This window comes from Balaenoptera borealis (genome assembly GCF_965194805.1).
Source record: "Balaenoptera borealis genome assembly, chromosome: 2".
NCBI lineage: Eukaryota > Metazoa > Chordata > Mammalia > Artiodactyla > Balaenopteridae > Balaenoptera > Balaenoptera borealis.
Window position 1 is genome coordinate 147760979 of NC_138867.1, and position 16660 is coordinate 147777638.

General features: G+C 35.3%; 1 protein-coding gene across 2 annotated transcripts in view; it reads left to right on the plus strand.

Annotated features, from left to right (window-relative positions):
* The window catches only part of GABRG2 (gamma-aminobutyric acid type A receptor subunit gamma2), a 154149-nt gene that overhangs the window by 44965 nt on the left and 92524 nt on the right, over positions 1–16660 (plus strand). For both annotated transcript variants that reach the window (XM_082378782.1, XM_082378783.1), the window contains exons 2-4: positions 10195–10346; positions 12025–12092; positions 14353–14573. In XM_082378782.1, the coding sequence (XP_082234908.1) occupies positions 10195–10346; positions 12025–12092; positions 14353–14573 (441 nt within the window). The remainder of the gene's footprint in view (positions 1–10194; positions 10347–12024; positions 12093–14352; positions 14574–16660) is intronic.

Here is a 16660-nt window from a genome sequence, read left to right on the forward strand (position 1 = left end):
CTGACAGCCATAGACAGTTAAAATGACTTTAGAATTGCTTTCTTGGGTTAACCTTGGCCTTATTTCCTTTTTAACCTCCCTAAATATCAATATTTTCAACATCTGTTATTTGAGTTTTCACATGCAAGGAATCGATAGCATTTAATGAAGAGAGTGATGACAGTCGCTGGACGGCATTTTATATAGGCAGCTCATTTTAATATTACCTATAACTGAGACATACGCACATTTGTAAAGAGTGAGTTTTACCAAGTTAATTTTCACAAACAGTGAACCTTTAAAAATAATCTGTATTCTCACTGATTCATTCAGTATTTTGAAAAAGTATTCATTGGGTGTTTTGTCAAGCGCCAGACACTTGCAAAGTTTTGGGAAACAACACTCTTGAAGACAGATATTTCTTGTTGAAGACAGATATTTCTTGCCTATTATTTTGCTTTTAACATTCAAGTCTAAACCAAAATTTTAAACACTTTTTTTGTTGTTATTGTGAAATAAAATGTATATAAAGTACATAAGTACATAAATATGGACCAGTGCATCGTCATTAATTGAAATAAAAACTCATGTTACCACCCACCATTTCTGGAAATAAATATTGCCAACACCCCAGAAGACATCCTTAACCCCCTCCTGATTTCTGTCTACTTTCTTCTCCCTCAAAGTAATCACTGTTCTGACTTGGACCTCCATAGTTGAATTTTACCTGATACTAAATTTTTTTTTATTAATTAATTAATTTATTTTTGGCTGTGTTGGGTCTTCGCTTCTGTGTGAGGACTTTCTGTAGTTGGGGCAAGCGGGGGCCTCTCTTCATCGCGATGCACGGGCCTCTCACTATCGTGGCCTCTCTTGTTGCGGAGCACAGGCTCCAGACGTGCAGGCTCAGTAATTGTGGCTCACGGGACCAGCCGCTCCGCGGCATGTGGGATCTTCCCAGACCAGGGCTCGAACCCGTGTCCCCTGCATTAGCAGGCGATTCTCAACCACTGCGCCACCAGGGAAGCCCCTAAATTTTATACAAACAGAAACACAGCGTATGTGTGAGTGTGTGTCTTGGGTGTATGTGTTGCATCTTTTGCTCAAATGCTTATTTTTCAGATTTATTTTGCTGCACGTAGTGGTAGTTCACTAATTTGTATTGTTGTATAGTGTTTCATTATGTAAATATGCCATAATTTACTTATTCATTCTACTATTGATTTAGGTTATATAGATTTCTATTACCAATAGTGCAACTGTGAACATTCTTGTACATGTCTTGGGGTAAATGTGTGCATGCATTTCTTTTCGGAATAAATCTAGGGATGCCTTTGTTGGTTAATAGGATACACAGGTATTCATCATTAGAATATAATGCCAAAATGTTTTCCTTCCAGCAGTGTATGAATGCTCCACATTCTCCCACTTTTGTTTCTGAGTGAGTTAAAACAAATACACAACAACAGCAACAGCAAATGCAGTGAGGGCACTAACTGTAGGAAAATGGACTTCAATGATATGCCTAGAACATGACCTGATATGTTTTTTTCGTATTTACACCCTCTGTTCCTCGTGACTGCTGTGGTTCTCTTCTCCACATTTTCCCTCCTTATCTTAAATATCCCGGTTTTCGTTTGCTCTCTGTGAAGTCCACATGCTTTTGGGGATGTCGATTTCATCTTTGATACTAGTGGTAGGATATATAATTATACTAAAATAATGAACATAGTCCCACCTTCTAGCTATAGATATGGCTTCATATGTATGAATTCATATGTATTCAGGCCAGTGATTCCCAAAATGAGACCCTCTGGGGACTTTTAGAAAAGTAAACTGGAAGAGTTTATCTCTGTTTTCATGGATATAAACAAGGAAGCACAGAGGTAAGGAGTTGTCGCTAGCATCTTGTGACTGTACAGTTAAGCCATCTTTGGGTTCAGGGTGATAGCATGGAGGACAGAAGGGTGAGACAGAAAGAGTCTGAGTTTTTAAATACATAGTTGAGAAGCTGAATCAGAGCACCATGAGGCTTATCCGACATTAAGCTTTAAAGTTATATATCCCTCCCAATTTAGTTTGAATGTTTTGATACTTGCAAAAAAAAATTCATCTGAGCTAATAAACCCCCAGAGAAATTTATTTGATACGGGTCATTGGCGATTGCTAATAAACTGTTTGCATTTCATACATAGGAATATATAATCTGATAATTGACTCAGTCAAATAAACACACTTACCAACAGCTGTTGACCTAATTATCAAAAAATTGAACGAGGTATGAGCTAAGGGGATCATTGTAGGCAGAATAATTCACACAGAATCGACAGAATTTACCCCCCCCTGCCCTCTACCCTCTGTGCATATATGCACTCACGTACTCACCTGTGCATAGAGCACCCTTCCCAACAAGTTCTGCACAGGTTCTTACATGTCCTTACTAGGAGATACAGAATCCCATAGGCCACTAAAGGCTGTGTATGAAAGAGTAACTTGTGCCCCAATGCTCCTACTCACTAAACCACAGTGTTTCTCAGGAATCCCTGGTCCTCCAGGACAGCACAGAGGAAGTCTCCTCCTCCCATGATCAGATTGTAAGTCCCCTGTGCCCTCCGAGGATATATACTCACCTGGCATAGCTGTTCCTACACTATATACCAAAGTCCACCTTTTGCTGTGCCTGGAAGACATTCTTTGAAATGAACTAGCTTATGCCTTGCCCTTGCAGTGTGCATTGCTTTCCAAGTCATGAAAGAGTTTGAGGCAGCTGATCACATCCATTAAGTTAAATTACAAGCTCTGCTTCTTTTCCTCAGTGTGGGGAGATCAAATCATTGGTATCTGCAATGGCAAGTTTATGAAATTTGAATGTTATTAACTTTGTGCTGAAGGTGCCTTACTTTTATTGAACTCAGGCATAAACTAATTTATTGTCCTAAGGGAAAATGAGCTTGAGCAGCCATTTGTTTTAGATGATCTTATTTTTTTGATGAATGTACAGTCACAGATTCTTTGGTCCCAATTCTTTTTTCAAAGCCTAGCAGCATAATGGTTAAACATTCTGGTTTTGGCAAACTAAAATGACTGTTGGTAAATATCATCGTTTTTCTTCATTTGCAAAGTGGAAATAATTGTAGGAATATCAGTGTTTTAAAGATTAAGTGGGAGAATGTATGTGAAGTCCTTAAAGTTATCCGTAGAACATGGTAAATATTTAACAATAGCCGTTGTTGGTAATATTATTTATCTTAGGAAAACTAGTTAGCAAAAAAAAAAGATTCTTTTCACAAATTTTAATTGTAAATTCCATGCACTCATGGAATTTATAGTTTAGTAATGGAAACAGACAATAAGCAAGTCAGTAAACATACATTGTAACAAATGCTGTGAATCAGTCAAAGGACTGGCTAGAACATATAAAGGGTCAGGTGGGTGACAAAGGTAGATAGAACAGAAATGACCTCTACTCCTATTCAGAAGGTGATTCTTGTGTTGAAAATTGAAAACTTAGAAGGAATAAGCCATGCCCAATATTGGTTTAGGAGTTGGAGAGAAGATTGTAGGCAGAGAAAGAAAAATATATATTCTGTGTTTATGATACCAAACACCAATGGATTTGAAGATACCCAAATGAAAAGACAAATGTTTTTGTTTCTCACCCAAATTTTTGCTGTTATACTACCCTAGAAGAATACAATGACTAGATTTTTCTTCCTACAAAACTCACAGCTTATTGAATCCGTGAAAATATGAAATACCTGGATTAAAATTTAAAATTGCATAAACTGCATAATTAATCTTCACAGTGGCAAATATCCAAAATATGTACCAAAATTCAAGTAAAATCTTCTAATTGCGAGATCTTCTAATTCACTGAACATCTATTTAGTATTTGTTTTTAAAAGCTTCTTTGTTCTTAAATAAAATTGAGTTTTGTTTCTGATTATAAACATGAACTCATTACATGTTTTTAATCATGCATAAATTCAAATCATGCATAAAAATGTAAAGATGAAAATTAAAATTAATAATCTAATTTACAACAGAGAGATTCAGAGTCAGAAGAACTAAAGTAGGGAACTGGGAATCTGTTTTTTTTTAAAGATCCCACCCCAACACACACACACACAAACATACACACAAACACACACACACACACACACGAGTATGACACACACTTTATGACTGAGATTCTCAAATTTTAATATGCATATGAACCACTTGAAGATCTTGTTAAAATAAAGATTCTGATTCAGGAGTCCAGGTGGGACCCAGGGTTCTACATTTCTAGAAATTTCCCAGGAGATCTTATGCTGCTGCTCCAAGGCTCTTGGTTGGATGGCTTTCTAACAATTTTTTTAAAACTTTCAAAGATGAAAACTTTATAACCTTTTCTGGCACTGTCTTTCAGAAATTATCACTCAGACTACAAAAAAAAAATGCTTTTCCTTATGGTAAGTTAATTTAAGAGTAATGTTATCTTCAGTTCTTTACCTTTAAAAGATTATGTTTAGTCTATAAAGGGCACAATAAGGAGTAATCACTTCTAAAGGCCGTTACGTTTATTTATTTTTATTATTATTTTTTAAATATCAGCGTTTTATTTTTGATATTTGAATGCTCTTTGAAGAGGAAACATAATGCAGTAGTAATTTGTAATAGTGGTGGGTTCTTTCCCAGAATCTAGAAAGTTAACAATCTTAATCTCCAGCATGATCTCTGAACTCTTAGTGTATGAATTTATCAAAAAATAGGGTGTGATAGCACAAGCTGATGTGAGGGAAGCTTCAGAGGTCTCACTTTGAAATAGTGGTACATGGGAGAAGATTGGAGAGGTTATTTGCACTGCAAAGCTGTTAAGTATAGTAAGAAAGTGGAATAGGTGTAAACCATTGTGCTCCTTTATCAAAAGGCCATTACATTTATTTATTATATTTTTATTTAATTTTAATTTTAATTTTTTACTTTTTTTAACATCTTTATTTGAGTATAATTGCTTTACAATGGTGTGTTAGTTTCTGCTTTATAACAAAGTGAATCAGCTACATATATACATATATCCCCATATCTCCTCCCTCTTGAGTTTCCCTCCCACCCTCCCGATCCCACCCCTCTAGGTGGTCAAAAAACACCGAGCTGATCTCCCTGTGCTATGCGGCTGCTTCCCACTAGCTATCTATTTTCCATTTGGTAGTATATATAAGTCCATGCCACTCTCTCACTTCATCCCAGCTTACCCTTCCCCTCCCTGTGTCCTCAAGTCCATTCTCTACGTCTGTGTCTTTATTCCTGTCCTGCCCCTAGGTTCTTCAGAACCTTTTTTTTTTTTTTTAATTCCATATATATGTGTTAGCATGTGGTATTTGTTTTTCTCTTTCTGACTTACTTCACTCTGTATGACAGACTCTAGGTCCATCCACCTCACTACAAATAACTCAATTTCGTTTCTTTCTATAGCTGAGTAATATTCCATTTTATGTATGTGCCGCATCTTTATCCATTCATCTGTTGATGGACACTTAGGTTGCTTCCATGTCCTGGCTATTGTAAATAGAGCTGCAATGAACATTGTGGTACATGACTCTTTTTGAATTATGGTTTTCTCATGGTATATGCCCAGGAGTGGGATTGCTGGGTCGTATGGTAGTTCTATTTCTAGTTTTTTAAGGAGCCTCCATACTGTTCTCCATAGTGGCTGTATCAATTTACATTCCCACCAACAGTGGAAGAGGGTTCCCTTTTCTCCACACCCTCTCCAGCATTTATTGTTTGTAGACTTTTTGATGATGGCCATTCTGACAGGTGTGAGGTGATATCTCATTGTAGTTTTGACTTGTGTTTCTCTAGTAATTAGCAATGTTAAACATCTTTTCATGTGCCTCTTGGCCATCTCTGTGTCTCCTTTGGAGAAATGTCTATTTAGGTCTTCTGCCCATATTTTGATTGGGTGGTTGATTTTTTTTGATACTGAGCCGCATGAGCTGTTTGTAAATTTTGGAGATTAATCCCTTGTCAGTTGCATTGTTTGCAAATATTTTCTCCCATTCTGTGGGTTGTCTTTCATTTTGTTTATGGTTTCCTTTGCTGTGCAAAAGCTTTTGAGTTTGATTAGGTCCCATTTGTTTATTTTTGTTTTATTTCCCTTACTCTAGGAGACGGATTGAAAAAGATATTACTGCGATTTATGTCAAAGAGTGTTCTGCCTGTATTTTCCTGTAAGAGTTTTTTTTTTTTTTTTTTTAATTTATTTATTTTTGGCCATGTTGGGTCTTTGTTTCTGTGCAAGGGCTTTCTCTAGTTGCGGCGAGAGGGGGCCACTCTTCATCGCGGTGCGCAGGCCTTTCACTGTCGTGGCCTCTCTTGCTGCGGAGCATAGGCTCCAGATGCGCAGGCTCAGTAATTGTGGCTCACGGGCCTAGTTGCTCTGCGGCATGTGGGATCTTCCCAGACCAGGGCTCGAACCCATGTCGCCTGCATTGGCAGGCAGATTCTCAACCACTGCGCCACCAGGGAAGCCCCCTCTAAGAGTTTTATAGTACCCAGTCTTACATTTAGGTCTGTAATCCATTTTGAGTTTATTTTTGTGTATAGTGGTAAAGAGTGTTCTCATTTCATTTCTAATTATAGTTTTTTACATGTAGCTGTCCAGTTTTCCCAGCACCACTTATTGAAAAGGCTGTCTTTTCTCCATTGTATATGCTTGCCTCCTTTATCAAAAATAAGGTGACCATATGTGTGTGGGTTTATCTCTGGGCTTTCTATCCTGTTCCATTGATCTATATTTCTGTTTTTGTGCCAGTACCATACTGTCTTGATTACTGTAGCTTTGTAGTATAGTCTGAAGTCTGGGCGCCTGGCCATTACATTTAGATAGGTGCCTTTAGCTAGAAGTTCAAGTTTATGTTTGCTCTCAGCCCACTCAACTGTTAAGTCAGTTTTCTTGCATCATTATCAATCTATTTCTGCCCAGGCTTTCCATGGAGTTCACAGTTCCACAGAATGCCTTATCTAATGGTCATCTTCATTATCCCTAGAGAGCCCACCTATAAGTGAGGAGGTCTTGACTCCAAAGAATTCTGAAGAAACAGCCAATTTTGAATGAGAGAGTTTTTTTCTTTCTTTCTTTTTTTTTTTTAACAAATCTGGAAACAACTCCAGATTATTCATCAGCCCCATTAATTTAGACCTCAGCCGGGAACACTCTAGAGAATAAAAACTTCATTTATTTGTAATGTAGGGGTTCATAATTTTTCTTCCTGGGTAACATCTGGTTTTAGTTCTTCTCAGTCCATTCTAGATCAAAGCCTGGAAGCAGTATCTGTAGATTCAGGTTTTAGTTAAAAGATTGGAACTCTTGTTATAAATCTACTTTCAGAGCTATGTGTCAGGTACTGTGCTAAGCACTTAGTAAGTATTATCTTAACCTTGCACAAAAATGTGATATGAATACTAGTATTAACTCTATTTTAAAGATGAGAACTTGGTGAAGATTAACAAGGTTAAATAATTTGCCCAAGGTCATAAAATAGTAAGTGGCAGGCAAGATATGAAGCCAGAAGTCTAACTCAGTACTTTCTAACTCCTGAGTGTATGCTTTTAATTTCTCTACTCTATTTTACCTCTTTATGGCTAAGTAGGCATCCTGAAGTATGGCCAAATCTGTCACTGACACTTTTATGTGAAATAATCTATTTGATTATTGTTATGGCATCCAATAGATGATGACTCTGAGAGAATTACTGGTGCAATTCTAGAAAGTTGTATTCCTTTTAAGAAATATACTTTTTTTCTTTTTAAAAAAAAATTTTTATTTATTTATTTATTTGGTTGTGTGGGGTCTTAGTTGCAGCAGGCAGGGTCCTTAGTTGTGGCAGGTGGACTCCTTAGTTGTGGCTCCAGGTTTCCTTAGTTGCAGCTTGCCAGCACCTTAGTTGTGGCATGTGGGCTCCTTAGTTGTGACATGCGAACTCTTAGTTGCAGCAAGCATGTGGGATCTAGTTCCCTGACCAGGGATCAAACCCGGGTCCCCTGCACTGGGAGCATGGAGTTTTATTCACTGCACCAACAGGGAAGTCCCAGAAGTATCCCTTTTCTTTTCACTTAATGTTTTTTCCCTCCTGGTCTGCCAGAAAATAATAATAATGGTAACACCATCATACTTGGATTATTTATTTGTTAGTATGAGGAAGAGCTATGAACAAGCATACCAAACTATTTAATATATATACCCTTTCCTTGAAGAAACTTTAATAGGATGCTTTTATCAGAGAGGGAAAGAGGGAAGGGGGAAGGGGAAGGACAGAGATGGAGAGAAAGGAAGGAAAAAGTTGTGATTTTTTTGAAAAGGCACTTTTGCCTGAACAAATTAAACAGTGATAAAATTTCATCATGATAACATCCAACATCCAATGGGCCAACTACATTCTTTTCTCAATGAGTTATCAGGGAGATTTGAAAATTTCTTTGTCAGGTAACTTTTTTTTTCTTCTTAAACTAGTAAAATTTAGGTCATAGGATTAGAACTCTATTACACAGAGTTCATCAGTGCTGTAGAGAAATGATGAATTGAGGCTTAAGAGGAATTTTCCTAGCAGACAACTGCTCTCTGCCTGCATTGAAGTAATTCTCTTTGAGAGCTGGTTGAAGCTTTGTCCAGCCCATCATACATACCCTCTAGGGGTGCTCTATGAAATTCAAATTTTGTTTAAAGTTCTTATGTTAACTGAAGTGCAAGATATAAGACTGGCTATGTCAGGTTTTATGCAAATGTGTGACTCAGTTTTTATGTTTCCTATTCATAAAGCTTTAAAGGAATAAAAAGATTACTTGCTTACTAAGTTGATTCACGCCAGTGATTACTTTTAAAATTTCATCTCCCATCCTCATTCTCAAACCAGATTAATCACATAATCAGCTTTCTCCTACCATATTTAGTCATCTATCTATTTATCTATACATATATATGTTATATATGTATATATTTATCTATCTTGACAAATGAGTATAATTGAATATAATATATGGTTTGAGAATATGATACATATTCAGGGTAATGTGGCAGTGATTTGATTTCTGACGAGATTCTTTCTTACCATATCTTTAAGAAAATAAACTGAAGATGAGAACTGGGATGAGAAACTTTATTTTGTATTTTTTTATTTGAACATAAGCAACAAAAGTAACCATATTGATAAAAATTAAATATTGATAAAAATTAAAATGACAGCTTTTGCAAGGTTTTACATTGCCCCTAGATCTGACAAATATAATCATTTTGTGTGTGGAGGGGAGAGGATGGAGTTTGGGGCAGGGGAGAGGCAGACTATAGGACTTCCAATATCCTTCCAAAATCAGCCTTAGTTTCTGGTCCAGTTGTGGCTTTTCTGATAGGTTTTGGCATAGAAAACTGAATCATAGAATATTATGTCACTTTTTGATTATTCCAAATAGGTAATTTCACTTCTATGATTGTAGTACATTAACCATTAGTGTGAGTTTCTAGCTCAGGAGCTTTTGCTGTAATAAAGAGTGGTTTAAAGTCTACAGCTACATCTTTCTTCATAGTACCAGGTTCTTAACAATCAAAGATAAATGAACCGCCCTTGCTTTCAGTGCAAGTGAGGGAAAAAAAAAAAAATACACATACACACACCCTGGAGGAAGGAAAGGCAGCAAGACTGAGCCTCTCCTTAGTAGTTCAGTTGAGGGGGGAGAGACTTGTCTGGCAGTTTGTGGGAGTGAATCTAATTATCAGTCTCTTACTTTCATTAATAAGTTGGAGCAAGTTAATTTCTCAAAGGAGGAAGAAGTAGACATTATGCCTGAACTCCTAGACTACATTATGATCATTTAAGCACTGCTTTCACAAAAATCGTTGTGTTTTTTTTTTTTTATAAGTCCTTTATGAAGTTGGGCAGGTGGACGGGAAGATCATCAACTATGGAAAAGGCAAAAGTAACGGGTAAAACATGATACGCTTATAGATGGGAGGACAGAGCATTGTGGAAAACTGAAGAGTATACTTGAATAGATTTTAATCTACATCTGTGAAGCTTAATTAGCTACACTAACCCTCAGCTGAGACTCTTCACTATCATCCAGTGCAACGCATTCCTGTCATCCTGTTTCATTTCTCCTTTCCTACCAGTGGTCTGTGAGTAAAAGTCAACTTGGATGGAGTCTGTATGTTTCTTGACCAATATTTTGTTTTCTTAGCCTCACTAGCCAAAAATCTGATGATGACTATGAAGATTATGCTTCTAACAAAACATGGGTCTTGACTCCAAAGGTTCCGGAGGGTGATGTCACTGTCATCTTAAACAACCTCCTGGAAGGATATGATAATAAACTTCGACCTGATATAGGAGGTATGTTAAAGCCCTTTGTGATGTGGGTTAGATAAAAACAAGTCTACCACATTAGGAGAAAGCATCAGCCCATTTCAATAACCAGAAGGATATAAATGATACTTTTACTAAATACTGTAAAAATAAAGAATGCATAAACAGCATTCAGGTCTGGGGGTAGACAGGGCACTGATAAGTTCAAAATGAAGAAAGATGATTTTCAAGTTAGCTTGAGAGATAGAAATTTAAATTTTCCTAGACATCTCAGACAAAGACTATAGAAGAAAAGTGACTTCTTTTTGAAGAAACATCAAAAACAAACAAGCACACACTACTATATATAAAATAGATAACTAATAAGAACCTACTGTATAGCATAGGGAACTCTACTCAGTAATCTGTAATGAACTACATGGGAATAGAATCTAAAAACGAGTGGATATATGTATATGTGTAACTGATTCACTTTGCTGTACACCTGAAACTAACACAACATTGTAAATCAACTATACTCCAATAAAAACCAATTTAAAAAAAAGAAAGAAAGGACATACTGCTTATCTATAGCTGTGTAACAGACAACCACAAAATTTCAGTGGTATACAGTAATAAGCATTTATTTAGCACTTTGCTGGGGGTGGTCTAATCTAAGCTCAGCCAGGTTTAAGAAAGCTGTACTCTAATTCCACTCCTGGGACCAGCAGACTAGCTAAGCGTATCCTTCTCATGACAATAGCAAAGAACAAGAGAGAAAATAGAAGCTCATAAGGCTTAATGCTTTCATCCATATATTATTAGCCAATGCAAGTCAAATGGTCAGGCTCAAAGTTCAGAGGCAGAGAAGTAGCCTCACTGATGTGAAGGCAAGGATACAGATGCAGGGAGGAGTGAAGAATCCAATCCATCACAGAGAATTACAGCATGGCACTTCAAGGGAAATGGATAAAGATGAGAGAAATGTACTTGTTGAATTGAAGCCCAGAATGAATGGTATTATGAATCCTTGTTCATTAAATGTTAAATGAAAATGGAGCACATTCATTAGGTCATGGATGTAATACTACATGATTTTTAATATCAGTCCTCTTTGACAAATAGGTGTGTATTGGGTTTCCATATGGTTTCCTCATATTATTTGATGAGTCACAGAATTCATTAAATCATTGAGGAAGATTGATTTTGTATTGGCTAGAGGTGAATGAGGATAAAGTGGTCATAAAAGGAATCAACAGGGAGGAATGTTTCAGAAACAATTCATAATACTTGTTGCTTTTTATGTCTCCTTCATGTTTCTAATGCATATTATTTTCTAGATCACTAAGTAGCTATTTTTTTCTATATGGCCCCCATCAAGTTAGAATGCCCAAATCAGTTCTAGAACTTAAAGGAAAGATAATAAAATTCAGGATATCTGAGAGATGGATGAAGAAAATCTGAGCAGTGTTTTCTTATTTATTCATTTTTATATAGTCTTAAAAGGATAATCAGTTTCAAAACTCTGCTATGCTTATTGTGTTTATGTGCTTAAGATACTTCTTTGAAAATAGCGAAATGTAGCAAATTAGTCACTAGCAACAAGTTAGCTGTGAATAAATCACTTCTAATGTAGCAAAATAAATCTCTTTCTAGAATAACAAGGACTAAGCATTAAAATATTATGCTTCTCCATATGCACATATTTCTATGGTTCTCTTTACAGTGAAACCAACATTAATTCACACAGACATGTACGTAAATAGCATTGGTCCAGTGAATGCTATCAATATGGTAAGTTTCTAATTGTCTTTTATATTAACATATTAGAGAGGAAATGTGGTATCACGGAAATAGCAAGGGCTATACCAACAAAAAAAAATTTGGAAGGGAGAGAGAATCTTTCAGATCCTTTTTTCTCCCTTGTAATATAAAGATAATTATTTTTAATGATTTGTTACAAAAATTAAATGTGATCATATGTATAAAATTACCTTGGGTAAATGCTATAATCTTAAAATTCAACACCCACTGCTTATTTGGTAGGTCCTGCTTACTACAAAATAAAATATAGTGCTCTACTACTTTTTAGAATATTCAAGGTGTAAAGAGGTCATAGTTTGCTTCAAATCAGAATTTTTTCTCAGAGGAAATAGTGCATTAGATTTAACAATAAATGTAACTTTGTTCTTTTATAAAGCTTTCTATCCAAATCTGAAATAAGAAATTAGATTGGAGCCTATATTGGAACATAATATAACATAACATAACATAGTGATACTGTAACTTTAAAATAGTGTTTGCCAAGGAAGCAATAAGGACGCTCTACTGAGTCAGAGAGATGAAAAACATTTATTGCTTTCAATTGGGCTGATTAAAAAAAACTATACCACCACCTGCATACTCCATGCAAGTAAGTTCGCTTGTTTAACCATTAAACAAATGCTAACATGTTACTTCTTTACAACTAAAATTCTGATGCAAGTTGTAAATATCTAAGAAGAATCAGCTATATATGTAGTTTATTTAAACACAGAACTTACAGTTTCAGGAATACTAGTGCCCAGAACTACTGTCCCAGGATCAGTTTATGAAATGCTGGTTTAAAGAATTTTAAACCTTTTGTCTGTGTGTGTTTGCCAAAACGTGGATCAGAAATTATTGAGTTACTCTACCTATTGGCACATCACTGATTAGTTGATAAAGAATATTTCATAGAAGAAGTTCCCCTCTCATTACTTGTGGACTGCAGATATGCAATTAACTAGTAAACAAAGTGGTATGACTTACCCCAGTGACAATGTAGTGAATTACAGTGAGATACAGGGGCAGGAGTGCAAAGATATAATCCAGAACAATGCAAATGAGGCAAAGGAAGAAGATTATAGTCTCATCCTGATTTTTTTTTTTTATTCTTCATCATACATGGTGGTGGGTTGAGGGGATTAGACTAGGAAATGTGAATGACTCCCATCCCCCAACTCTCATATTCTAAGAACACTGGGGGTCATGTTCTAAGAACACCAAGGGTTTGTTCTTTAATTTTCTCATTTACAGACATGACTAAAATAGAATTATAAAATCATGCTAAATAATATCTAAATATGATAGGCAAATTAGATCTTGGGTGTTATGACTCCAGGTCTAATTCACATCACACTTTCTTTTCTTTGATTAAAGTTGCCACTTTAGTGATATATACGTACATGAGGGTATAATTATTACAAAGTCACTTGTCATCATAGCACTTTTTAAATATGTTCTGTGATAGAGATTAGTACAGTAGTAAAGATTGTCTTTTAATTGGTGCATTTCCTCTTGTTTATAAAAAGAAGACAACAATTGTAATAGTAAAAACTAAAAATAGTTACCTTACTTTGGGTGTTTGCTATCTGCCAGACAGGGCACAAAGTGCTTTTTGTGTATAGTGTATTCCCCTTTTCTATCTTCATGCTACCCAACAAGATAGATTCTCTAGGATCCTCACTTTATTGTGAGGTGAGGTAGCTTAGCTTCCAGAGCTCTGGTTTATAACTGTTTTGAGAACTGTTCTGGACTTTCTTTTACACCATAGCAGTGGTTTTTGAACCTGAGTAATTGATCTCCTCAAGAGACAGTTGGCAATGTCTGGAGATATTATTAGTTGTCACAACTTGGGGGTGGGGTTTGTTTTTGGTGCTACTGGCACCTAGTAGGTAGACACTAGGAATGGTAGTAAACATCCTAAAATACACAAGACAGCCCCCGTGACAAAGAATTAGCTGGCCCAAAATAACATGAGAAACTGCTCCATAAATACCTAATGCAAACAACTGTATCAGGGCTATGATCTTTTGCCAGAATTCACTTAGGTCTATTTTTTCATAATGTATTGTCTACAAAAGATGGGTGAGTCTCCTTAGCCAAGCTTATGCTTTCTTTTGGACTATTCAAAGCCAAAGTAGCTTTGCTTTGTTTTGGCAATGAGAACATATGTGATAAATAGAAACAAATGCTCTACAATACAATCCTACTATATAAAAGATGTTCCATTTCATCTTTTTCTTTAAAACAGGAATATACAATTGATATATTTTTTGCCCAAACGTGGTATGACAGACGTCTGAAATTTAACAGCACCATTAAAGTCCTCCGATTGAATAGCAACATGGTGGGGAAAATCTGGATTCCAGACACTTTCTTCAGAAATTCCAAAAAGGCTGATGCACACTGGATAACCACCCCCAATAGGATGCTGAGAATTTGGAATGATGGTCGAGTGCTCTACACTTTAAGGTATTCTTTTGGAAAAGGAAAGGAGTAATTGCTGGGAATAAAGCAAAGATCAGTCATGTTCTCTTAAAACAAAAAGAACAAAAGATGTCAAGCCTAAATCAGGTTGGCATGCTTGATCAAAATAGTACGTGATGATACAAAATTAGGTTTTTTTCTGTTATCAATGAACTTTTTCAAAGGACACAGGTATAACATTTTCTTTGACTGATGTGAGAACTCTATTTTCTCACAGGGACATGAGCCTAATAAAAAAGTAAGCACAGCAGATATTTAAATTATTTGTATATATTTTCAATAATAGATATGAATAGTATGATTCTTCTAGATCTTAGTATCCAGGAACTTGTAGCTTCAAAATGGTTCATGTTAAATGCCTTTCTGACATATATTTTATGCCATAGGTAATATTCAAGATATAAAATATAATACTTTAAACTGGATCCAAAGCCTTTATCATCAGAGTTATATCAGTTACTAGAAAAAAGAGCCACAATTACAAAAGAAATTCATTGCATATATTTTGATTTCATCATGGGTTTTATTAGATTAGATGTAAGGTAATGACTGGAATTAGACTCTAGTGGAAATCAAATTTTGTCTGCTAAATAAGAGCTCAGTCTAACTTTTGAAGTATTAAGTAAAGTCACACTATCTCAAGTCCCTTTATCGTTCTCATAATATTATAGTCATTTTTCCACTTGTATTAACTTGCAGAGTCACTGTACAATATTAAATTGTGGACCCCAGCTCAAAAATATCTCTCATAAGATTCATTCAAGATTTGAATGAGTTGCCAATCTATATAGAGAGATGATTTTATTCTTATCTATAATGCTTATCTATAATGATAAGCATTATCTTATCTATAATGAGTTGTGAATATGTTGCTTATCTATAATGAGTTGCTTATCCATAATGAGTTACGAATATGTGTGTATACACATATATATCTATGTACCTATCTGCAATCTACATTATCTTCAATTTTAACAATTCCAGTTTAATTTGGAGAAATGATACTAATAAAATATCTAATTTAATTATAATTTCACTTATGAATAAAACTAATCTTTTCTTTGGAAGAGCATATAATTACTGAGTGACAATGATTAAAACCTCTAGCTTTGGAGACATAATCTTGGGTTCAAATCTCAACTATGCCACTAGATTTGTGACTTTGGACGAGTCCAAGTACAATAAAGCCATAATAACTCTTATTAAATGAGAGAAAAATTCACCTTACTCAGTGCCATGCAGACAATTAAGGGCTCAATGATTATTAATTATATCTTAAGATCAGTAATTGCTCTATTATACCATAGAAAAATAAAATCTCCCCAATTAAAATTTATGCTAAACTTTTAATATAAAATGTTTATAAAACAACTTTTATTACTTTAAGATTGATATCTGTAATTGTAAGAAATGTAGCTAACAAATTTGAAATTTTAAAAATCATCAACCCATCACCATTACAATTTTAACAATATACTCATACTTCCCCAAAGGTGGTCAAAACATCTAGGACTCCTTTAAATTTTCTCCCTCCAAGAGTCCCAGGCTCTATTGGGAAAGAAAATCTGTATGTTTAATAAGCACCTCAGATGCAAAATAATTGAGACTCATTGGCAAACATTTTTCTGATATGTCTGTGTATATGTATTTAACATTTCTTGATTGCTATTAGATATTCTTCTACTCTTTAACATCCTATATAGTGCCTTTATAGTGTTCCTTTGTAAGAATGCATAATACTCCATTGTGAAACATAGGTATTTTTAAACTCACATATAGTAGTTTAAAGCTAACAGCTAACAACTACTTATAAAGAGAAGGTTCTGCTTTAATTAGCAGATAAGATCTGAGATTTATCTGTATTCATTTACATGCAAACAGTGAATGAGTTTAAGTTCTTAAAACAGTTTGTTCTATTCAGTAAGTTAAGTGCATTCACTGAGCAATCTCATGTGTGCAATTAATTTGCCAAAAAAATTATGGGATAATAAATATTGAGTAAATGGAGTTGAGGTCAACGAGATCCTGTTGTTTAGTCTGTGAAAGTAAATGGACTACATTAAGTCTTCAAC